This window comes from Schistocerca nitens, chromosome 2 (genome assembly GCF_023898315.1).
Source record: "Schistocerca nitens isolate TAMUIC-IGC-003100 chromosome 2, iqSchNite1.1, whole genome shotgun sequence".
NCBI classification, from domain to species: domain Eukaryota; kingdom Metazoa; phylum Arthropoda; class Insecta; order Orthoptera; family Acrididae; genus Schistocerca; species Schistocerca nitens.
The window spans coordinates 733,458,988-733,485,774 of NC_064615.1; the positions used below are offsets into that span (position 1 = coordinate 733,458,988).

The 26,787-nt window shown below is 43.2% G+C and overlaps 1 protein-coding gene across 1 annotated transcript in view; it reads left to right on the forward strand.

Annotated features, from left to right (window-relative positions):
- The first annotated feature begins 5,235 nt into the window (after positions 1 to 5,235).
- LOC126234592 (esterase FE4-like) overlaps positions 5,236 to 26,787 on the forward strand; it is a 118,928-nt gene continuing 97,376 nt past the window's right edge. Inside the window, exon 1 of the mRNA XM_049943307.1 lies at positions 5,236 to 5,373. Within this exon, the coding sequence (XP_049799264.1) occupies positions 5,305 to 5,373 (69 nt within the window). The 5' untranslated portion in view covers positions 5,236 to 5,304. The remainder of the gene's footprint in view (positions 5,374 to 26,787) is intronic.

The window sequence follows — 26,787 nt, forward strand, 5'->3', positions numbered from 1 at the left end:
CGAGGACCCGACATAAGTAGGGATTTCGAGGCGGGAATAAAATACCACTTCATCGTCTGGGGAGCAAATTTAACACTCTAATGAACCCCAAAACCCACTTAGGAAAGACCATCATGACGTAAAGTAGGAAAAAGTTATCCTGACAGGTATGACAATTTTGCCGATGATATAAAACCAGAAAATCTTGATAAACACCAACATTAAGCATTACAGAGTGTGTTTTGGTAGAAAGGAAGAAGAAAGAAAGGTCATCTTTAGTTATTTGCCAATTAATACTGTTGTGGCGTAACAAGCTAGCTACGCCACACTGAGAAGTAGCCGAAAGGGCACGCGTCAACTCACGCCGTCTTGCGTTAAGTCTGAAACAGGATACTCTATGAATGCTATAAAGAAAAGAACGGAGCTTCTCGTATACTTAACTTTAATTTCTTGTTGTACATTGCTCTTGATAATACAAGTGAGACTCTCTCCAGATATGGTTAATGCGCCTTGCTAGGTCGTAGCCATGGACTTAGCTGAAGGCTATTCTAACTGTCTCTCGGCAAATGAGAGAAAGGCTTCGTACGTGTAGTCGCTAGCAATGTCGTCCGTACAACTGGGGCGAGTGCTAGTAAGTCTCTCGAGACCTGCCGTGTGGTGGCGCTCGGTCTGCGATCACTGCCAGTGGCGACACGCGAGTCCGACATGTACTAATGGACCGCGGCCGATTTAAGCTACCACCTAGCAAGTGTGGTGTCTGGCGGTGACACCACAAATACCATGAAAGTTAAGTTCAAAAAAACATCGATCAAAGATAACTTTTATGTGGAAGAGAGTTGTAAACGCAACGAAGAAATTCAATGCGTCTACAATACTCATTCACGGAAATAGTAAGTCATTGATAGCTATCGTGCTATCAAGTTATACGAGAGCGGCTCATACCTTAGTTAAGCAAACGGAGCGCTACGAGATCGTTCTACTTTCAAGAGTCGTCGTTGCATGACGTAGACGCACGGATTTTGTGAACTGATATTCAGACTAGAGACTTGAACTGAGATAGTCTGCTGACGGTGTATACCGAGTTGATGGACTTTATTAACGGAAGTAGGCGATATTGGACTCAACATTCATATAAGTGAACTTACAGAAAGGAATGGACAAAGTTTCAAAATACTACAACACACGTTTAGTCTCGAGTAGGAGGCATTGACACGAATATATGAAGAAGATAAAATTACGCTGAGGGTTAAAGTTGTCGTAATTGTCACGATACATGAAACTAACAGAACTACCAGTAGTAATTAACCGTTTATGCGTGTGATGTTTATAAAGTATTTAGAAAAAAGGAACAATAAAATTGCTCGAACAGTCCACGGGTATACTGCCGGTTCATAGTGTCCAACGGGCACAATATGTCGGCGATCAGACATGTCGGCATCATCAGGTGCGCTGACGAAATGAGCTCCTGAGAGTGGGCGGCGACAACAAAAAAATTGTTCATCAAAAGTGAAATTCAACATGTCTCCATCATTCTATGAATATTTGGTAATTCCTCTTCAAAAGTTAATCAAAAGTGACTATTTAAATTGAAAGTAAACTCGTGGACTGTTAGTTGTGACAAGGAAGGTTTGGACATACATAATATTACGACGCAGGATAATTAAGACTGTTAAAGAGTATCTGTGGATCTCGCGTCATATACAGCAAACAATTTTACTTAGCAACGAACAAACAACGACCAATACGATCTGCAATTGAACTTTTTCCTCACTTTTGGTGATGTGGACGATGCGCATGAGGGAAGATTCATCAATTACTACACTAAAGTTTTAACCGGGCATATAATAATTCAAACCATAAAAGACAATCAGAGTGCGCAGTTCGTATTAATAAGGAGAGTGTGCGGACTCGCAATTGAACTTTAATCATTACACAAGGGACGATTTCTTAAGAGCTTTTCCAGATCTAGACTCTCGTTAACCGACGAAGACATCCATCATCGGGCATCGCGTCTCGGCTCCACCGACCGATCTGTAATAGTAACAGCTCCCCGGCGTCGACAACACCAGCACGCGGCGGAGAGGGGACGTCACATATGGATCACTCTTATCCAAGAACATGGATAGAAACAGATAAACGAGTACAGGCAAAGTCACAAGACGTGTTAATAACTTCTGAGCATGGAGAGACTCATGCTCTTCATCACTAAGGGGCCTAGAAGAGTGTTTCAAGGAATATATCATCGCTTGTGCATTCAGAGAAGTGCAGACTGATACAGAGACGTGTGAAGTGCGACTTTTTCTGAGCAGAACAAATGCAACGACATGTTAGAAACAAATATTGACACCACAGCCTCATTTTCAGTATGTAGGAGCACATTGAGTATACCCAGGTTTTTGCACCAGAAACTGATCATGAATTACTATTAGAACGAAATGAAAAAACCCCAAGCCATGGTTCTATTCGAGTTATGCATTTGTGATATCTTGAGAACGGCACGCCTTGTGAGATAGCCAAAGCGAACTTCCGCCACTGATATATGCTCACAGGTACGATGGTATTCCAGCTAATTCATTCTGCATTGTGTAGGCCGCAGAAACCACTGAAAGTACCGCCAAAGCATAATCTTGCGTAGTTTAACAACACCCTGAATCCTAATCTCGTACGCTCAATACATACACGGATAGTAACTCAACAAGGCTAAATTTCCATGAGAGAAATGTTGCGGCATATTCAGAAAAGGGAAGAGAACCGACGCCGAAATATGACAACCACAAGCATTTATGTCCATTGTTTAACGTGGTTTTGATACAATTTGCCCATTTTAGTTTTCTCACAGACGTAGAAGTATCGATTCGCCATATCTATTGACGCATCAGATACGTGTCTAGTGGTTAACTGACATAAACCAAGAAACATCAAATTAGTATTATTTGTAAAAACGGAAATAAGGGTAATGAAGCATAATTGTGAAAAATGTTCAGCAAACCAAACCATATAATACCGACATTGAACTAGTAAGCAAACAGACAATCCATGCAAGTTTGTGCAATGAGTACAGTGTGCAATTATGGGAATTAATGCAAATAATAACCAAACGTAGCGGAATTATTTTATTTTGTGTGCTTAAATGTTTTAACAGAGTTCTACCATGCGCGTTCAGCAGAGATAAGATTAGGCCTGGGCAAAAAGGTATGTCTACAAGGCATACTGCCAATATAACGGATGACTGGGAAAGAAGAGAGCATTGCCACACAACATTGGAGTGAGGCAAACAGAAAAGCAAACTTTGCCATGTTACCTAGCATGACACTGTGAGGTCACACAACATAACTTAAAAACCCGAGCACCACGCCAAAATCAAAAATAAGGAGAAATAACGGAGCGCTGTGATCCAGAATCATTATTCAAATACGACAGCGAGGAGAGTTGTGCTGATGGATCAGGCAAATGACGACAAATGTACTGATACAAGCAGAGCCACCGCGTCATAGATGCGTCCTGAACCCTTTAAATAACGAGGCTTTCGAACTCAGAGACACATTTAGTCACGCTGCCATTCTGTCCGTTTTGCTAGAAGCACAGAGAATGACAATCTGTTAAGAAGCTATTTCATATTCCGCACAACTGCAGCTGTTAAAAGCCACCGTGTTAGGAAGAACTCCACTTACAGTCGGTAAAGTTGTTGTTTATTAAAATACGGCCGGTTCTGTGGCTTTCTAACATCAACCATTCTGTTATGTTTCAGTGAAACCACGATAAGCTGATCTACAATGGGATTTCTGTTATGTGCATGCTGACTTCAGACCTGCCAACCCGATGCATACCCCAGCCATGGTCTGCTGTTGCTGCCTACTACGTCAGAGAAAGAGAAGACTGGCATGCGACCTGCTCTCCTACACTACGGATCATCGCAGATGATTTGAAGCTGCCATCTCCACTCCGACCAGAAATGGCGCATTTGTGCTGCCTCCTGGATGACTCGTGAGTATCTGCCGCAGTGCTTGGTGAAAGACCAGGCAGTAGTCTTTGCGTTATCGACACACTGGACCACAGTCAGGAGACTGAAACCAAGTGCTGTCTTTCAGAGCCCTGAGGTGGAAGCCGTATTGTGTCGGAAAGTATCCTGGGTTGGCCGGTGATGCCCCCTGCCGCTGCCGCCACACCGACCCACAGGGCGACTTCATAAGTCGGTGACAAGGCATCAGCACTTCTTTGCGGCATACACGTTTACACGCAGCCACTAACCGCAGTTCTCAGAACACTAGTAACTCAGAACACTTTACACGATAAATGAACACTATAGAAAATATTACTGTCCAACCGGTTGTCCTGGCCCTGTTCATATGTTTAGAAATGGTTGCAGGACTCATCTGCCGACTATAGCAGATGATGTCGAATGGCTATAGCAAGTAGAAATCTACTGTTACCAGTATTACTGGCCCCTGCTTTGATTACAACCGAGATAGAATCTCCCTACACGTCGGTCAGGGGCATGAAGATGGCGTAGTAAAATAAAATAAGAAACTAGATGGCTCGAGGTGTTTAATTTGACATCCTTTTAATTTGGTATATTAAAATACTCCGACAGCACACTGTGTACAGCTTATTTTCCAAATACGGTATTTCAGAAACTTGCCTTGTTTCATAGGTATGTGGCTTTAAAGCTTCTTTAATTTATGTTGTAACAAAAGTTACAAAACTAATGGTGTTGGGGTATTTTGTGAAGTTTCAAATTATTGCATGAACTGACAACATAGTTTTCTAGAACATTAATTACATATCGATTTATATACCAAAAATAATATTCTTTAGGTGTCATCGTTTCCAACATATTCTCTCTGTATCTAAAATGCCAAATCACCTTTCTGGGTTTGTTTCACCCCTTACAGGTGAAACTGGGCACAAGCAAACAAATATGTATCGTATTATTTTCTGCCCTCTCCGTACCCGCCATGTTTTATCAAGATCGTTTACTGACGTTTGGGAAAGCCCTCTTTTAAGGTATCTCGTAACATCATATGATATAGTATTTTTAACGAGACCAAATTACTGTTTGTGAAGGGGATAATAAATGACAGTCCCGATAGATATGCCTCTGTCGGTTACTTAAAACCATATATTACCCTCTTGAAGTGTGTAGCCAGGAAGACATTTAGTCGGTCATATCAGTTATTATCTGAAGTAGGACTGGTGATGAAGTGATTTCACACGTATTTCGCAGCGTCATTTATAGATAAGACGGTTGAGCTCTCACGGACCGGCTGAGTATATTTAGTTCCGTTTTCTCTGGCCACTATACCGTGTCAGCAGGTCTCAGACAATATGGAGTTCAGCGAGTCACTTCACTTGGTTGTTGTAGTACAGCTCTCTCTGCTAGCACTCTGCGTAACTGTAAGTTGCTTACCATGCCCCTCTTACCAATGTGTTGTATTTTACAACGTTTCAGATTTGTTCAGTAGACATGACTCGAAATAGATAGTGAAATGGAATACTTGTGCTATTTAAAATGAGTATTAATACAGGTTTGATTGTAAGATACATTGACGGAAAAAAATCGCAACACCAAGAATGAGTTGTCCAACATACTCGTAACACTGAAAACATGGTGTCTGTTCAAATTTCCCGTCGCTCATATGAGTGTGGCGCTAGTAGAATCACTATGAGGATGCATATCAGGTTTCCTTTAAATACACGCTGAGCGTTAGTTACCTTGAGAGATTTGACGTGGTGGCCTGATGTTAGTCAAGAAAGCCTTTAAGGCGACAAAGACGCTATTATCAACACGCCACTGAGTTTGAACAACATCGTGTAATAGGGCTATGAATACTGCAGAAAGACTGGGCAGGAATGTAGCTACTGTAGATGACTGCTGGCAGCGGTGACCATGAGAATCAAAAAGTCCCTGCTCCGGACGGCCACGTGGCACTACTGAGAGGGACAACCATCGTGTTCGGAGTGTGGCTCTGGCGCGCCCTACCCGGTTTCCAGCACCAGTTTGACCAGCTGTTGACACCCCAGTGACACATCGAACTGTTACAAATCGCTTGCTTCAAGGACAGTTCCGAGACAGAAGCCGTGTAATGCGCATTGTACTGTCCCCAAACCACCGCCATTTGGGACTTTAGTGATGTCAAGCGAGAGTTCATTTGAGGGTAGGGTAGAGATCTTTGAGTTTTCTGTTGAAAGATGGTTCATCCTTTGGTGCCAGTTGGTTAGAAGGAAGCCTGTCTGCGTGTTAGACGCACTGGACATAAACTTGGGGTTATGGTCTAGAGTGCGATTTCGCATGACAGCGGGAGCTTTCTCATGATTATACCACGCCCTCTGCAAAAGTGTACGTCAGTCTTTTGATATGACCTGTTGTGCTGCCAGTCATGAACAGTAGTCCAGGGAGTGTTTTCCATCAGGATAGTGCTCGTCCACATACCGTTGTTGTAACACAAAATCCTATACAGAGTCTGGACATGTTGCCTTGGCCTGCTCGACCACCAGATCTGTCTCCGATGGAGCATATATGTTACGTCATCAAACGACAACGCCAGCGTCATGTAGAAACAGCATTAATCGTTCCTGTATTGATCGACAAAGTGCCACAAGCATTGAATTCAGTCCTAAAAACTGCCGTCTACAATACAGTGCATGCCACTTTGCATGGTTACAATCAATTTTCTGGCGGTTACACCAGTTATTAATATTCCAACATTTCACATTTGCAATGACTTACTTCATGCTCAAATTAACCTGTGATCGTCTACGTCTACGACAATGTGATTACTCTGCTATTCACAACAAAGTGCATGTCACAGGGTTCAATGAATTACCTTCATGCTGTCTCTGTAACATTCCAGTCTCGAACAGCGCGCGCGGGAAGAACGAGCCCTAAAATTTTTCTCTGCGAGCCCCGATTTCCCTTATTTTATCGTGATGATCATTTCTCCCTATTTGGGTGGGTGCCAACGGAATGTTTTCGAAATCACAGGAGGAATCTGCAGTGTTAATCACTTCAGTAAGTTACCTATTCAGGCATAGTCTCGAAACTTCGTGACTCTACGTTAATTATTTTTTCGACCTGCGTATTTTTTTCACTTCAATGTATTACGGTAACTACATTGACAATGAAACGTATCAGAACATTTCGAAAGACTTTCCACAGGTACGATACAAATTTTTGAAAACGCGTAAATTTATTCAAACAAAGTTTGTAATCGTGCTTCCCCTGGACGATGCATTACCATCTTATTGGATGTCAACATGAACTTTATTTAAGTGGTTACTCTAATCTTATTTCTTGTGATATTTGCTAGTCGCAATACTGTATCCCAACCTTCTGTAAATGTTGGCTCAAGTAAGTGTAAATGCATGTTCTCGGCCACAGGAGGTGATGTTACCATTTTCAGATTGAGTATGTGTTCTATATCTGAATGGCCTGTCCGGGAACCTCTCGTATCCCCCTGCTTACTTTTTTTTTTCAAATTAATCTTCTAGTCGTTTCAGAACGGACAGACGTATAACTTCGTATGTCAGTAATACTGTTCCGATCCATGGAGCAGGAGTAGCGTAGTGAATAGGAAGCCAATTATGGAGTGCGGGTGAGTGTTCCATGTTCACGTCCAGGGCTACCGCTTACTCATTTATATTTGCAATATTGCTCATCTATCGTGTAAAGTGTACAGAGTAATAAGTGTCTTCGGAACAGTCGTCGGTGGCCAGGCGGAAACGTGTATGCCGGAAAGAAGTGCCGATGCCTTGTCAGCGAGTCATGAGGTCGCCCTGGAGGTCGGTGTGGTGGCAGCAGGGGGACAAGGAGGCATCACCTGCCCATCGAGAGCATTTCGTGACACAGTGCGGCTTCCACCCCAGTGCTCTCGAAGACAGCATTTGGTTGCAGTCTGCCAACTATGGTCCAGGATGTCTATAACGCAAAGACTAGGGTCTGGTCATTCACCATGTATTGATTAAGACTGCAGCAGATACTCACGAATCACCCAGGAGACAGCACAAATGCGCCATACCTGGTCACAGTGTTGATGGCAGCTTCAAATCCGCGATGATCCGTAGTGTAGGAGGGCAGGTCGCACACCAGACTTCGCTTTCTCGATGATCCAGTGACGCAGTAGGCAGCAACGGCAGACCATGGCTGAGATATGCATCAGTTGGCAGGTCTGAAGTCAGAATTCAGGTAGCAGGCAGGCCGTCGTCGACCAGTTTATCGTGGTTTCACTGAAGCTTAGGCCGGCGGCGGTGGCCGAGCGGTTCTAAGCGCTCGAGTCTGCAACCGCGCTGCTGCTACAGTCGCAGGTTCGAATCCTGCCTCGGGTATGGATGTGTGTGATGTCCTTCAGTTTAAGTAGTTTTAAGTCTAGGGGACTGATGACCTCAGATGTTGAGTCCCATAGTGCTCAGAGCCATTTGAACCATTTTTTTGAAACTTAACAGAATATCACAGACGAATGTTGAAGATTAGATTGGTAGATCACATAACTAATGAGGAGGTAATGAACAGAATTGGGGAGAAGAGGAGTTACTGGCTCAACTTGACAACAAGAAGGGATCGGTTGGTAGGACATGTTCTGAGGCATCAAGGGATCACCAATTTAGTATTGGAGGGCAGCGTGGAGGGTAAAAATCGTAGAGAGAGACCAAGAGATGAATACACTAAGCAAATTCAGAAGGATGTAGGTCGCAGAAGGTACTCAGAGATGAAGAAGCTTGCACAGGATAGATTTGCATGGAGAGCTGCATCAAACCAGTCTCAGCACTGAAGACCACAACAACAACTGATTCTAGCAATACGGCAGAGTGGCAGCATGACTGAATGTGTTTCTGAGGCGCGAAAGCGTCGTCATTTAAAGGTCTGAGCTCACTCATATGACGCTGTGGCTCTGGCCGCATCAGCGCATTTGCTCGTACTTATTATATCCGTGAGCACAACTTGCCTCGGTGCGGTAATTAAATATGTATTCTGGATTACCGCGCTCCTTTCTTTGTGCTTAAGTTTGATTTTGCCGTGGTGATCGTATTTTGAAGTTACGTTATGCTACCTCACAGCGTCCTGTTAGGTAACACGGCAACGTTTGTGTTCATGTTTGCCTCACTCCAAGGTTGTGTGTCAGTGCTCGCCTCTTTCCCAGTCATCTGTTATATTGACAATACGCGTCCGTGACATGCTTTTTGGAGCAGGCCTAATCTTATCTGTGCTGAACTCACCTGACAGAACTCTGTTAAAACATTTCAGCTCGTAAAATAAAATTATTTTGCTCTACAACACTCCTCTCGTTCAAAAACGTCCGTCCCGAATTCTGCATTTGATTACTATTTGCACTAATCTCATAGGTCTATTTCCATAATTGTACATTGTGCCCATTGTACAAACTTACATCCATTGTCTGTTTGTTTACTGATTTTATGCGAGTATATATATATATATATATATATATATATATATATATATATATATATATATATATCAGCGCATTAGCTCTTATTTATCATATCCGTGAGCACAACTCGCCTCGGTGCGGTAATTAAATATTTATTCTGGATTACCGCGCTCCTTTCTTTGTGCTTAAGTTTGATTTTGCCGTGGTGATCGTATTTTGTTACCTCACAGCGTCTTGTCAGGTAACACGGCAACGTTTGTTGTATATTATTATTATTATAACGATTGTTCCCCTTTAGGAGTGCGATTGAACTTGAATTCATAATTTCATCTTCGGATGTTTTTCTTCTTTGCTTCCCAAAACCTCCTCATCCTCTCAGAATGCTCCTTCTTCCGTTCCTCTGTCCATTTTTTACCAGGCTGACGCGATGTTCTTTCCCCAAACTTCACACTTGTGATTTTATGCCGGCACTCGGTGCGATCTTCGATATTTTTTATGTTGATCTGCTGTAGATCCCTCTGGACTTCTTTCAGCCATTCCGTGCCACATTTACTCCTTGTTATAATATTGAATAATTTCTTTGCTGTTCTGGAGTCTTCCATCCTGTAGATGTGTGTATAAAATTTGGCTCGGCGCTTTCTGATTTCATCTGTTACTATGTTGATCTTTCTATAGAGTTCGTTTTGTGGTCTCTTCATCCACATGCCATTTTTGTTGATTGGACCGTAAATCTTCCTGATAATGTTTCTTTCCTGCTTTTCTATTTCCTTAATTTTAGAATGACCATCAATAACCATTGTTTCAGCTGCATAGATTGCTTCTGGAAGAATCACTGTTGTATAGTGCCTTAATTTTGCGTCTGTCGAAATGCACTTCTTGTTGTAATGCGTCCATGTTAGCTTGTAGGCTTTCTGGAGCTTGGTGATTCTTTGTTCATTGGCAATTCGGTTTAATCCTGAGGACTGTATAGTTTCACCGAGGTATTTAAAATGGAAGACATGTGCAATTTTACCATATTTTGTTATTAAAGGGGATTTATTTTCTGGCTGCCTTTCCATATATTGGGTTTTTTCATAAGATATCTGTAGTCCGGTTTTTTGTGAAACTTCATGTAGTTTTTCCACTGCGTGAATCGCTTCTGTTCTGTTATTGGTGATAATTGCAATATCGTCAGCGAAAGCAAGGCACTTGACTTTAATTCGGTTCTCTTTCTTGATACCAATTTGGATACCCTTTACGTGAGGTTCCCATTCCCTGATTATCTTTTCTAGAACAATATTGAAAAGGATTGGGGATAGTCCGTCCCCCTGTCGGACTCCAGATTTGATTTCGAAGGCTTCTGATACTTCGCTCATGAATTTCACTTTGGCCGTTGTTCCTGTAAGTGTCTGTTCTGTGATTTTTCGTGTCTTTCGGTCGATCCCAAATTGTTCCATGATTTTAAACAGGGTTCCACGGTCCACTGAATCATATGCTTTTCTGAAGTCGATGAATGTAACTACTGTGTTTCTGCATTTCCTCATTTGTAATATTGTCTTTAAGCACCAGATCTGTTCCGCACATGACCGTCCTTTTCTGAATCCGGCCTGGTATTCACCAATTAGTGTATCTGCTTGGGATTCTATCCTGTTTAAAAGCGCTTTGGAAAGGATTTTGTAAGCGACTGGGAGCAGGGAAATTCCTCTGTAATTGTTCATGTCTGTCTTGTCGCCATTTTTGTGTAGCGGGTGAATTAGAGCGCATTTCCAGTCCTCTGGTATCTGCTCCGTTATCCATATGTCTGATATTATACGGTGTAATTTCTGCATAAGTATAGGATCGTTTAGTTTCCAAAACTCAACAATGATCCCATCTTCTCCTGGTGCTTTGTTATTTTTCAACTGCTTGACTATCTCCATAATTTCTTCAAGATCCGGGGCATGTGAGTCTGGGTGTGTGAATACTGGAGAAGAGAAGACAAGTTTTTCTTGGGGTGGTTCGCAGTTGAGGAGGGAACTGAAATATTGGGCTAAGATTTTGCAGTTATTTTTCGTGTTGGTTTCCAAAGAGCCATCGGGTTTCTTGAAGCACAAGCTAGGCGCTTCGTATCCCTGTAAGTTTTCTCTGAAAGTCTTATAAAAATTTCTTGTATTATTTTTGATGAAATCCTGCTGGATTGCAGAGAGTCTGTTGTTGTCATATCCCCGTTTTTCTTTTCTAATTATTTTTGAGGTCTGTTTTTGGGTTTTAAGAAAGTTCTCCCAGTTTTCTTCAGTTTTGTGACTGCTAAATTTTTTCCATGCAGTTATTCGGTTGTCAACTGCCTCATCACAGGTTGCATTCCACCAGCGATGTTTCCTGTTGCGAGGGGGTTGTCCTAATTTGAGGGCTTCCTGAATTTTCTCTGTTAGTTTCTTCCAGTCTGTTGATTTTTCCTGATTAATTTGCATGATGATTTTTTCTTTGTTCAGTTGCAGATATTCCGGATCTGGTTTGGTACTTTTGGGTGACCTTTTTAGCATTCTGTTGGGTTTGAATTTTGTTCTTATTTGGAGAAGATGATGATCTGATTCAAAGACACCTTTGCGGGTTCTGATGTTTTGAATTTCTTTTATGTTTTCTTTGGAAATTGCGACATGGTCTATTTGGTACTCACCCTGTCTAAGACTGGGTGATCTCCATGTGGTTAATTTATGTGCAGGTTTTTGAAACTGGGTACTCATTATTTTAAGTCCAAAGTTTCTGCAGAAGTCTATTGGTTTTTCACCATTCTTGTTGGTACGTTTGTGTTTGGTGTGGGGTCCAGTGGTATCTCTGATTTTTTTTTCCTTCCCTAATTGTGCATTAAAATCACCTACTAAGATTTTCACATGGTGCTTAGGTACTTTATTTGTTGTTTCTTCTAGTGTTTCCCAGAAATTGTCCACTTTTTCAGGGTAGATTTTATTGTGGTGATTTGTGGGGGCGTGCACGTTGATCAGAGTGTATGCTTTATTAGCTGATTTTACTGATAACAGGGAGACTCTTTCATTGGGAGACGTGAAGTCAATAACTGAGTCGAGTACGGAAGTGTGTACGGCGAATCCTGTTCCGAAAAGTGGTAGTTTGTCTCTTACTTTTATGGCAGGTTTGCCCTTGTAGATCCTGTAATTCTCTGTGTTAAAGTGTCCTTCATCTGTGAATCTTGTCTCTTGCAGTGCAGTGATTTTCAGGTTAAATTTTCCCATTGCGTTGGTGAGTTGCTTTAATTTGCCTGTTTTAGTGAGGGTGTTCACATTAATTGTACCAATAAAATTTTTACGTTTCGTTTTGAGAGTGTGACGAGTTTTTGAGAAGCTCCGATTCTTCTCCGCATGGTGTCCCTGATCCCCCAGAATCCGATGATCAGGTGAATCCAGTCTATCGACTGGTGCCTGGGGTAGTGACTCTGTGGTCGTCTTTTCCATCATGCGTTCAAGTTGAATTTTAGTTTTTGTGGTGATCTCTGTTGAGACCACAGGTATACGATTCGATTTTTGAGTTGGAGAAGATTTTGTGCAGCCGCCTCAACTAGAGGAACAGACGCTGACCACTGGCCGCCAGATGCTGAACAGACACCACTGGGTTTATTGGTTTTTGGTCCGCCCTGGGTATTTCATTTCCCCAGTACCACCTATATTTAGGAAGCTTTCCCCTATCCGCCACCCGGGGAGGCGCCCGATGGGGGTACCAACAACCCCACGTTTGTTATATATATATATATATATATATATATATATATATATATATATATATATATATATATATATATATATATATATATGTTTTGGTTTGATGAACCTTTACAAATATATGACACATTATCCTAATTTCTGTTTTTATAAGTTATATTAATTTTATAGTTTTGTTAGTATAAGTTTCTTGGTTTACGTCAGTTAACCAGGGGACAGGTAATGCTCAACAGGTGTGGAGAATCGGTATTTCTACGTCTGAAACGAAAGTAAAATGCGCAATTTGCTATCAAAAGCACGGAAGACAATGGATATACTGCTTACGATTACCACATTTCGACGTTGGTTCTCTTCATGTTCTGAATATGTCGCAACATCTGTCGCAAGGATATTTAGTCTTGTTGAGTTTCTACACTCCTGGAAATTGAAATAAGAACACCGTGAATTCATTGTCCCAGGAAGGGGAAACTTTATTGACACATTCCTGGGGTCAGATACATCACATGATCACACTGACAGAACCACAGGCACATAGACACAGGCAACAGAGCATGCACAATGTCGGCACTAGTACAGTGTATATCCACCTTTCGCAGCAATGCAGGCTGCTGTTCTCCCATGGAGACGATCGTAGAGATGCTGGATGTAGTCCTGTGGAACGGCTTGCCATGCCATTTCCACCTGGCGCCTCAGTTGGACCAGCGTTCGTGCTGGACGTGCAGACCGCGTGAGACGACGCTTCATCCAGTCCCAAACAGGCTCAATGGGGGACAGATCCGGAGATCTTGCTGGCCAGGGTAGTTGACTTACACCTTCTAGAACACGTTGGGTGGCACGGGATACATGCGGACGTGCATTGTCCTGTTGGAACAGCAAGTTCCCTTGCCGGTCTAGGAATGGTAGAACGATGGGTTCGATGACGGTTTGGATGTACCGTGCACTATTCAGTGTCCCCTCGACGATCACCAGTGGTGTGCGGCCAGTGTAGGAGATCGCTCCCCACACCATGATGCCGGGTGTTGGCCCTGTGTGCCTCGGTCGTATGCAGTCCTGATTGTGGCGCTCACCTGCACGGCGCCAAACACGCATACGACCATCATTGGCACCAAGGCAGAAGCGACTCTCATCGCTGAAGACGACACGTCTCCATTCGTCCCTCCATTCACACCTGTCGCGACACCACTGGAGGCGGGCTGCACGATGTTGGGGCGTGAGCGGAAGACGGCCTAACGGTGTGCGGGACCGTAGCCCAGCTTCATGGAGACGGTTGCGAATGGTCCTCGCCGATACCCCAGGAGCAACAGTGTCCCTAATTTGCTGGGAAGTGGCGGTGCAGTCCCCTACGGCACTGCGTAGGATCCTACGGTCTTGGCGTGCATCCGTGAGTCGCTGCGGTCCGGTCCCAGGTCGACGGGCACGTGCACCTTCCGCCGACCACTGGCGACAACATCGATGTACTGTGGAGACCTCACGCCCCACGTGTTGAGCAATTCGGCGGTACGTCCACCCGTCCTCCCGCATGCCCACTATACGCCCTCGCTCTAAGTCCGTCAACTGCACATACGGTTCACGTCCACGCTGTCGCGGCATGCTACCAGTGTTAAAGACTGCGATGGAGCTCCGTATGCCACGGCAAACTGGCTAACACTGACGGCGGCGGTGCACAAATGCTGCGCAGCTAGCGCCATTCGACGGCCAACACCGCGGTTCCTGGTGTGTCCGCTGTGCCGTGCGTGTGATCATTGCTTGTACAGCCCTCTCGCAGTGTCCGGAGCAAGTATGGTGGGTCTGACACACCGGTGTCAATGTGTTCTTTTTTCCATTTCCAGGAGTGTATTAGTGTATCTAAGGTGTGTGTGAGATTAGGATGCTGGGTGTTGTTATGGTACGCTAGATTTTGCGTTGGCAGCTCTTCCAGTGTTTTCTCTACCCAGTACAATGCAGAATGAGTTAGCTGGAATACAGGCATACTTGTGAGCGTAGATCGGTGGTGGAAGTTCGCCTTGGCTATCTCACAAGTCGAGACATTCACCTAGATATCAGCATTGCGTAAGTCGAGTACAACCATGGCTTGATGTTTCTCGTTCCAACAATAATTCATGATCACAGTTCCTGGAGCAATAGTTGAGTATACCCAGTACATTCCTACATACTGAAATGAGGTTGTGGTGCCAATGTTTCTTTCTGACATTCGTTGCTTTTGTTCTGTCCAGATATAGTTAGTGCATCAGTCTACACCTTTCTGGCTGCGCAACTGGTGCAATTTTCCTTCAAACAGTCTTTCAGATCTCTTAGTGACATAAGAGCATGAGTTTCTCCATGTTCGGAAATTATCAACACCTATTGCGTCTTTACTTGTACTCGTTTATCCGTCGCTGCCCATCTTCCTGGATAAGAGTGAACCATATAACATCGATACTGCGTTGTCATCCAACCATTGGTAGTCTGACCTGTACATGCAGTTTTAGTCTGTCTGTATTTACTTCTACAGTTGCTATGTGGTAAAACATTTCTATGTTATTTTCCGACACCTTTGTCACGTGTCGCAACTCCGCAGAGAATTATTTTTCTGTTAGCCGCAACCCTATCATGAATTGTGGTGGTGGAAATAATAAATAATTCAGTCTATCGCATGAGAGACTGTTTCCTGTAACGACTCCAATCGAATTCTCTTATCGTTGAGTTTGCAAGTATTTGTTATACGATGGCCAATTAGCTCGGTGGTTTTTGTATTTCCCCCAAATCACCGTTCACTGTTTTCCTCGTACCCCATGTGCATTGTGCTAAATCGTTAGTTAAATCACGTGCTATTTGGTGCTACTCAGAACGTCCTGCTCTAAATCCTACAGTAGCTATGCGACAGCAATGTAAATGCTGTCGATGGCAGTGCTGTTAAAGCAGAATTACTAAGCACAGCCTTCCGGAATTTTTTCACCAAGGAAGATGAAGTAAATAGTCCAAAAATTCGAAAAAAGAACAGCTGTCGACATGAGTAACTTACAAGTAAATATCCTCGGAGTAGTGAACCAACTTAAGGCACTCAATAAAAGCAAGTCTTCCGATCCAGATTGCTTACCAATTAGGTTCCCTTCAGAGTACGCTGACCCAATAGCTCCATACGTAACTGTCATATACAACCGTTCGCTAGACGAGAGGTCTGTACCCAAAGAGTGGAAATTTGCGTAGGTTACATCAATATTCAAGAAACGCCCACATCATTAACGTCGACATGCAGCAGAATTTTGGAACATATATTGCGTTTTAACATTTGGCAAGGGGTCTCAGATTGATTCCGTATTTATAGATTTCCAGAGGGCTTTTGAAACCGTATCTTGCAAGCGGCTTGCAATGAAATTGATTGCTTGCGAAATATTTATCTTAGGTATGTAACTAGATTCGTGCCTTCCTTCAGAGTCGTCACAGTTCGTAGTAATTAATGGAAAGTCATAGATAAAAATTGAAGCAATTTCTGCCATTCCCTAAGGTAGTGCTATCGGCCCCCTGCTGTTCTCTATCGATAGAAACGATGTATGATAAAATCTGAGTAGCGGTCTTAGGTTCGTTTCAGATGATGCCGTCGTTTATCGTCTAGTAAACTCATCAGAAGATCAAAACAAATTGCAAAACCATTTAGATAAGTTGTCTGTAAGGCAATTGACCGTAAATAATGAAAAGTGTAACGTCATTCATATAAATGTTAAAAGGAATCCGTTAAAATTCGTTTAGATGATAAATCAGTCACATCTATAGTCTGTAAATTTCTTTACCTTTACGCACCATCGGGCCTCAGAGAAGCCTCCGTGATGTTTAATGCCTTCTTTATTAGTAACTATACATTTTATTTCAAAGAAATTTTATTAATTTTTCTAATTTGTAAAGTTAGTCATAATTTCGGAAAATTATTATAAAGATTTACCTATTATTTGTTGTCAAAAGATCTGACAATAGTCGTCAATAACCGAAAAAACAAAGGTGGACTATCTGGCTATTTTATTGCACCTAAATGACGTGAAGTATAGTCTACATTATTTGGTTTTCAGCTTGATGTGATGACAGGCACTTATGTTCCTAAGAAAAACAAAGTTGTTACCGTCCTTAGCTCTCTTCATGACCAACCAACGGTATCATCGTCACAACTAAAGTAGTCTAAAGTTACAATGACATACAGGGCCACAAAGGGTGGCGTTGACGCCATGGTTCACAAGACGCGATGCTACCTTGTAAAGACAGAAACAAGGCGCTCATTACTGGTGGTTTTCTTCAGCTTGATCGACGTAAGTGTAATGAATGCATACATAATTTGGATGATGCTAGTTGCCATTAAAAAATGGGACGTCAGACTTTCATCTTCACACCAGAGGTAAAGAGCTAAATGATTAGTAGCATTGGATCCACGAAAGGCAGTAAAACCACCAGCTATGAAAAGGAGAAGATATGCATATTATATGGAGAAGGACGAAAAAGTCAAATTAGATGTTATTAGCGCACCAAGTCTGTATGCTCGGAATATTCTGCTATTGCCTTAGACCCTACACAAATTTGTAATAAGAATAAAAGCCAGCAGTTAAAGTATAAAAACTGTTTTTAAAATGTAAATTTTAAATAAATAAAATTATTTTAAAAGTATTTACACCTCAGAAGTCGCTCACATCATAAGTAGCCAAAGTAGTGTAAATGTATGTTAATTTAAACAACACGGGCCTGAGGGACCGGACTGGTAGGAAACGGTATGCAGATTTTCTCTTACGCAGAGGGTTAAATTGGAAAGGAAACATAGAAAATGTTGAGAGGGAAGTGAACCAAAGACTGCGTTTCATTGACAGAATAGAGCAAGTGCAAAGAAGGGAAGCACGTTTTGTATTATCGGAAAATAGGGGAGACAGTGTCATGGACATGATATAGGTTTTGGGGTGGACATCATTAAAATACGGGCTTTTTTGTTTGTGGCGGGATCTTCTCACGAAATTTCAGTCACCAACTTTCTCCTCAGAATGCGAAAATATTTTTTGACGCCTACATACATAGGGAGAAATAATCACCTCAATAAAATAAGGTAAGTCAGAAATCGGACGGAAAGATTTGGGTGTTCGTTTTTACCGGGTGACGTTCGAGAGTGGAATTATAGAGAATTAATGTGAAGGTGGTTCGATGAACCCTCTTCCAGGCACTTAAGTGCGATTTGCAGAGCAGCCGTGTAGATGTATATGCCACGCTACTATGGTTTTAGCAGTGTCTGCCCTCGCTTGTAGTTGCCCAGTCTTGTTATTCTGCTCCTGCATATTTTTGTTAATTACAGTACTTAAAATTTTTCCTCCTTCATCTAACCACCCTCTATTCCTACACACTAGCGTCTGTGGTAATATGTCAGCGATTTGTGTCAGTTGAGCTCTAAGTTTACCACACGATAGCGTCACCTCATGGTATTCACTCTGCATCTCGGAGAGAATTTTGTTACCCTAAGCCCCTTATGTAGTTCCATGAATGCATTCTGCAGTCTACAGATCTCGTTTCTTACTTCTCACACATCAAGTCAACCTCAATACCCTTTGATGACTGGTCAGTAAGACATTCGGTTGTTGATAAAAGAACACACCTGACTCTAACAGTTTAATGCGAACTATATCCACTGCTCTTCCTCTCCCAGGTCATCTGGCACCAGAGAAAAGCAGCTTCCGTCACTACCTTTTGAAAACGTATTTACATAACAAAACTAAGAAATTACACGTAACCAACGTACAGTTGTAAATGGTTAAAATTCAGAATACACTCGAAAAAGAATAGAAAAACATCTGCATTAAACAGCTCTTAAGCAAATGCGAGTAAATATTACTACTTGTTGCGTGCATTGTGCTTGTCCACTAGTATGAGCTCTGACTTCTTTAGTCGTTTTTTTGTACCATGACTCCGTCGCCGGGACTTGTGGTAAGCTCCTCCTTACATGGACAATAAGAGTTTTAGTCCGTAACTGTAATTTAACGTTCATTGCGAGAGTTACATCGATGACTTGATAAGGTCCCTACTGCGTCATGAATGTTTTTGTCTTTGCTTTAGGCGTGTAGGTATTAGTGACTCATACCCATCGAACCACTCGATATTTTTGCAGTTTTCCCATACACGGTGTGAACTGCTTTTTTCGTTCCAAAGTTTAAGCTCACTTTACAGCCTACCATATCTCCCATATTGTTTCAGCAAATTTTTTAATAGATTCACAGTTTAGTCATAACTTGGAAGCATTATATCAAAGAGGATGGCATATCTTTACCGTACACCACTTCGAAATGTGAGAGACTATTACCAGAATGTGCTTTAAAGTTATACGTACAAACCACGTATTGTAAATGTGTACTCAGTCCGCATAATGGCTGTTAATATAATATCACAACACTTTATAGAATGTCCTATGAACTAGTTCCATAATGCCATTAGTTTTCGGATCGAACGAGCTTGTATGTAACTTCCGGATACAAAGTACATGAAATAATTCCTTTATCAAGTCGAATACAAAATTTGTACTCTGATCTATAACTAAGCTATCAAGCACAAAAAACTGAATTATTCAGCTATTAACTAAAGCATGGGCTATGTATTAGCCTGCTGATCAGTAACTGCCCCGAAAAATGGTCTATAATTGTCAGTACATCTTTATTTCCAGCGAATGTTCTATTCTACACTTCTAAAACATACATTTCAGTCATCTGAACAGGTTTCAGCGGCTCTGTTAGTCTCTTTCAAGGGATTTTTGATGACTAAGAGTAACTATTTATGAACAAGTATTGCTCGTCGTCACATTTCCTTGTTCTCCATCAGAACCTTACCACTACTCACATGTCGACTGATTGGCATCTTCCGTGACCTGCCAACACATGGTCAAGTACCCGTTGCAACACTTCATACTTGAGCACCAGCGCTGGTTTTTACCTGAGACCTGACCAAATTTGCTGGTCACTTGCACTTGGCTACTCTGTTACAGTATTGCCTAGCGAGTTCAGTACTCCAACTTTTCTGCTAAATGTATTTCCATTTGTGTCTTCCAACCCGATTTATGGATCAGCTCATAATCAAATTCACTGAGTTTGAGTACCCAATTTACTCAACAGATCTTTCAGCCCCAACAGCCATTTTCATGCATGATCTGTGACGAACTGAAACTTTACAGCAACATAAATAACAACGAAAGTACGCTATTCCGCATACCACTAACAACATTTCCTTGTCCATAGTGAAATACGAGGGGTATTTGAAAAGTCCATGCAAAGTCCGAGAGATGGCACCATCGGAGCGTATCGAGGTCATGTTTAGTTAGTAGCATCTTTGGAAAGAACTCACACCAAGTTTCAGCCATATTGGTCTATTTCTTTGTGTTTGGCATTCGTGTGAATCAAGGAAGTCGAGCGACTGTCAAAAAATGGACGAAAAAGAATGTCGTGTGGTGATTAAACACTGCTTTATAAAGTCAAAACGCCTCAGGAGACTGAAGAGGAGCTTCATAAACATTACGGTGACTCTGCACCTTCGATTATAACAGTTTATAAGTGGTTTCAAAATTTTCGGAGTGGCCATACGGGCACAAGTGATGCTGAACGTTCTGGATGCCCTGTGGAGGTTACGACTCCAGAAATCATTGATAAAATCCTTGATATGGTGATGGACGACATACGAGTTAAGGTGTGTGAGATTGCTAGTTCTGTGGGCATGTAGAATAAACGGGTACATAATATTTGGGATAAACGTTTGGACATGAGAAAGTTATCCACAAGATGGGTTCCGCGATTGCTCACGCTTGACCAAAAACGGAATCGTGTGAAGTGTCGCAAGGATGGTTTGCAGCTGTTCAGGAATAATCCACAGGAGTTTAAGCGTCGTTTCGACACTGTTGATTAAACATGGATACATTACTATACTCCTGAGACCAAACAACAATCTAAACAATGGGTTACGAAGGGAGAATCTGCAGCAAAAAAGGTGAAGACCATTCCTTCGGCCGGAAAGGTTATGGCGACTGTCTTTTGGGATTCACAAGGGATAATCCTCATCGACTATCTGGAAAAGGTTAAAACTATTACAATTGCATATTATTCATCGTTATTGGACCGTTTGACAACCGAGCTGCACGAAAAACTCAAACGATTGAACCGCAAAAAGTCCTTTTTCACCACGACAATGCACCAGCACGCACTTCAGCAGTTGTGGTCGCAAAATTAATGGAAATAGGATTCCAACTCGTTTCACATCCCTCCTGTTCTCCAGACTTGGCTCCCTCGGACTACTATTTGTCCCCCAATTTGAAGAAAAAGATGCTGGCAGGACAAAGATTTTATTCAAACGAGGAGGTGATTGCAGCGACTAATAGCTATTTTGCAGACGTGGACAGTTCCTATTATTCGGAAGTGATCAACAAATTTGAACAGCGTTGGACGACGTATATGAGTCTAAAAGGAGACTATGTCGAAAAATAAGAAAAGTTTACCACAAACACGTAAGTAGTTTTTCTTTTTGCACGGACTTTTCACACACCCCTCGTAGTTGCGCACCGTTTTGTTTAGGCGCCTTGAACCATACGCTACTGCACGCGCCTGCACTTTTCATATTCAGGTCCAGAATGCCACCAACCGCACATTACTGGCTTCATGTGAGAGGATAAATTTCTTCTCAAAACAAGGAACGACTAAGTCCTGGATTAGGCACTAATGCTGACTTCAGTGGTTGAAATGGTGTTTGACGTTCTGCTGACCGCTGGAATTTCCTGCTCTTCTTCAACAGTCAAGTCAAAGTTTCTGTAATCTGTATAAAATTCTTTACAAATTTTTGATAATACACTCCTGGAAATGGAAAAAAGAACACATTGACACCGGTGTGTCAGACCCACCATACTTGCTCCGGACACTGCGAGAGGGCTGTACAAGCAATGATCACACGCACGGCACAGCGGACACACCAGGAACCGCGGTGTTGGCCGTCGAATGGCGCTAGCTGCGCAGCATTTGTGCACCGCCGCCGTCAGTGTCAGCCAGTTTGCCGTGGCATACGGAGCTCCATCGCAGTCTTTAACACTGGTAGCATGCCGCGACAGCGTGGACGTGAACCGTATGTGCAGTTGACGGACTTTGAGCGAGGGCGTATAGTGGGCATGCGGGAGGCCGGGTGGACGTACCGCCGAATTGCTCAACACGTGGGGCGTGAGGTCTCCACAGTACATCGATGTTGTCGCCAGTGGTCGGCGGAAGGTGCACGTGCCCGTCGACCTGGGACCGGACCGCAGCGACGCACGGATGCACGCCAAGACCGTAGGATCCTACGCAGTGCCATAGGGGACCGCACCGCCACTTCCCAGCAAATTAGGGACACTGTTGCTCCTGGGGTATCGGCGAGGACCATTCGCAACCGTCTCCATGAAGCTGGGCTACGGTCCCGCACACCGTTAGGCCGTCTTCCGCTCACGCCCCAACATCGTGCAGCCCGCCTCCAGTGGTGTCGCGACAGGCGTGAATGGAGGGACGAATGGAGACGTGTCGTCTTCAGCGATGAGAGTCGCTTCTGCCTTGGTGCCAATGATGGTCGTATGCGTGTTTGGCGCCGTGCAGGTGAGCGCCACAATCAGGACTGCATACGACCGAGGCACACAGGGCCAACACCCGGCATCATGGTGTGGGGAGCGATCTCCTACACTGGCCGTACACCACTGGTGATCGTCGAGGGGACACTGAATAGTGCACGGTACATCCAAACCGTCATCGAACCCATCGTTCTACCATTCCTAGACCGGCAAGGGAACTTGCTGTTCCAACAGGACAATGCACGTCCGCATGTATCCCGTGCCACCCAACGTGCTCTAGAAGGTGTAAGTCAACTACCCTGGCCAGCAAGATCTCCGGATCTGTCCCCCATTGAGCCTGTTTGGGACTGGATGAAGCGTCGTCTCACGCGGTCTGCACGTCCAGCACGAACGCTGGTCCAACTGAGGCGCCAGGTGGAAATGGCATGGCAAGCCGTTCCACAGGACTACATCCAGCATCTCTACGATCGTCTCCATGGGAGAACAGCAGCCTGCATTGCTGCGAAAGGTGGATATACACTGTACTAGTGCCGACATTGTGCATGCTCTGTTGCCTGTGTCTATGTGCCTGTGGTTCTGTCAGTGTGATCATGTGATGTATCTGACCCCAGGAATGTGTCAATAAAGTTTCCCCTTCCTGGGACAATGAATTCACGGTGTTCTTATTTCAATTTCCAGGAGTGTACTTAAACCTAACTAAGGACAGCACACAACACCCAGTCATCACGAGGCAGAGAAAATCTCTGACCCCGCCAGGAATCGAACCCGGGAACCCGAGCGCGGGAAGCGAGAACGCTACCGCACGACCACGAGCTGCGGACAAGGTTCTAGGTTAAGCTGCTGCAACGGCGGAGCACCAGGTTTACAGAAGTCTTGACTCTCAAGTAGACTATACTGAAAACTAATACGCTATATAGTAGATGTGTGTTTATACACTTGACTGTTGTGAAGGGCTTTTCTCAGCCATCAAAAGAATAGAAAGCAAAGAAAGGCCACTCTCTCAGAACATTGCACTAATGCAGAAACAACTTTTCTGCCTTTTATTTAGCTTCCGATTTGAAGAGACATCTGGCAAGGATCTTCCATGATGACCCATCTGACACTTCACAGCGGGAGACGATGCTCTGTGTAGCAGAAGTGCTTCGCTACCCTACCTCTCCCGAATTAGTACAGAGTTGACTGCAGGTGACTCATGAGTCACTGTGCTCTTGGTTCACTAACAGATCTAGCCCCTGGCAGTTTCAGTAAGAGTCCTTTTGCCTTGCAGAAATGTAAGGAAATAAAAGAAAAACCAATCACCAACCATTTACCACCATAATAAGTGTAAATTGTTCAATTTAGAAGGAGTTTGATGGTACATCTGTCAGCTCCAAGGAAACCATCGGCTGGGGACCTGCAGCGATTGTCAAACTAGACATATATTGTTACACTGATTATAAATGACAACTGTAGACAATTTTAGGTAGTAAAAACTTAATTCCCCTTATTCAGTTTTTATAGTTCTCTTTGTTTTCGGTAAAATTATAAATAACTAATAAGAATGAAATCTTTTCACAATTCCCAAATCCTTATGCAGAATTATGTAATGATATTTTTAATTTGTACTGAAGAAGAAATGTAGGAATTTTTGAGATCTGAATTATGAAAGAGATATAATGGAAAACTATTAGTCCTCCTCTCAATTCTACCAAAAAATGTTGTAACAACGGAAGAATACAGGACAGTGATCTTGAATTAAAAAGAGAAGGCGCATTACGTTCATTTATCTTAGCATATAATTGGTGACCCATGCTGAACCGATCGCTAAAGAAACAGCTTTGCCCATCACTACCATCTAATAAACTTTGGAACGTAATTGGCGCGTTTTTCAGCCGCAGTAACGTCCTTTTATACTGATAATATCATCATGGGACTCTGAAAGGGTCTTCGCTCTGTCTTCGAGGACTATCTCTACTTGTTGATAGCAGCTTCATAGAGCCACTGTTGCAAGGTACTGTCCTAGATTGTCTAACGTTTCCGCAACATTGGGGATCGGATATCTGTTCTTCTTATTACCATCTCATGACTATTTTCTCACGAGGACAATATTTCGCCCCATGGACTATCAAAAAATGGTGCAAATGGCTCTGAGCAGCAATCGGTATAAAATGCTAAAAATCCAATAAAAACAGTATCAATAGCTTTTCAGATTTTTATTCGGTAGCACCTGGTTTCTGCCGTTTCCTCAGACTATCTTCGGGCTTTTCCCCGCCATTATTGCAGTCGATGACTGCAGATGAAGCGAGATCCGTAGAAGAAAGGATGTAATCATTTGTACGTCTTATATGTAATCACATTCGCCATCGGCGAATAAGTTTGTTCAGTGTATAATTATTGTTTATGTGTTGGGAGTGCAGTTTCCCTATTTCTACTTATTGTTGTAAAATGGCAGTGGTAGAGTACGAAAACTCCACGCAAAACTAGAGACAGTGTCAGGAATGAATTGCCACGAAGAACAGGAACAAGAGGAGCTACACAGGCAGGTAAAGGTTTTACAAGCTGTGGTTCAGCAGTTGCAAGCGGGATATTAGAAGGCCCCTCTTTCGATCCATCGACAGCTACGTTAGTAACAGACTCTTCTGACTAGTCAACAGAGGACGTAATTGCGTTCGCTGACAATGATGAAGTTACCGCAAAAGTGAGTGGTTGGTCAGACGAGATTTTTCTCTGTGTGGCTATGATTGACAGGCGTATAAAAGTCGTACGTGTTGCACCCAGAAGTTCACAGTAAGGCGCTACAGTCTGGAGCCGCGCGACCGCTATGGTCGCAGGTTCGAATCCTGCCTCGGGCATGGATGTTTGTGATGTCCTCAGATTAGTTACGTTTAAGTAGTTCTAAGTTCTAGGGAACTGATGACCTCAGAAGTTAAGTCTCATAGTGCTCAGAGCCATTTGAACGATTATCTTAGTAAGGCCGAAACATTCCAGCAGTTTGCTAACGTTTAATGGTAACGTTATCAGAAACGGGACACCGGGTAAAGCATTGTGGGGAATGTAGGTGGAGAAAACATCAGAAGCAGCCGTTAAAAGCAAAAGGGAGTGGTTCAATCATAGGAAGGAATTCTCAATAGATGCAACACTCCACAAATAGATGCACAGACGAAATGCTACTTTTCAGGCTTTGTGAGAGGCGAGGAACACAAATTTCTGGTTGAAACAGACGCGCAGTTGTCAGCCGTCAGTCTGGACCTCGTAGGCAGAAGGAGACTGGGAGAGCCCGCGTCATAAATCGGGGGCAGCGGGTAATGGGAAGGTTACCCACAAAGTAATGCACCACATTTTTTTCTGAGTCGAAAATAATGCTACGAATGCGAAACGTGACGTATGTAGTATTTGACGTCTCCTGAGAGAACACACCAAGATTCCGTCTCTTGCAACAGATAATGTAGCTGCAGGACAGTTTCAAAATGGCGACTGTAAATGATGTACAGTAGAAGCAAGGTGCCGTCATTGAATTTCTCAGTGCAGAGAAAGATGTTGTGTGCAATATTCACAAACGCTTGTGCGAAGTCTATGGAGCATCTGCTGTTGACAGAAGTACAGTTAGTCGCTGGGCACGGATGTTGATCGGCGGAGGTCCACGATTTGCAGCGGTGGAGGAGAGCATCCACGGCTGTCACACCTGACAAGTTCCAGCGAGCTGATGTTGTCATTCGCGAGGACAGACGCATTACGTCTCGGCAGTTGACGCTGCATCTGTCAATCAGCAATGGAAATGTGGATGCAATTACCCGCTCTCTTGGATGTTCAAAAGTGTGTGCAAGATGGTTACTGCGGTGTCTAACGATGCGTCACAAATCCCACAGAAAAAAAAAACATTTGTCTCGATTTGCTGGAACGTTTTGAAGCTCAGGGGGAAGCCTTCTCGTCCCGGATTGTGGCGGGTGAAGAAACCTGGGTTCACCATTTTGAGCCCGAAACAAAACGACTCCCCACAGAAGAAAAAATTCAAAGCAACTGCTTCCGCCGGTAAGGTAATGATCAACGCGTCCTGGGACTGCAAAGGTGTGATTCTGATTGATGTGATGCCGATAGGCAGTACCATTAATTCAGATGCATTGCCAACACATTAACAGAACTCAAGACGTGCTTGCAGCGACTTCGGCGCAACAGCAACGCAGGAATGTTTTCCTGCAACACGATA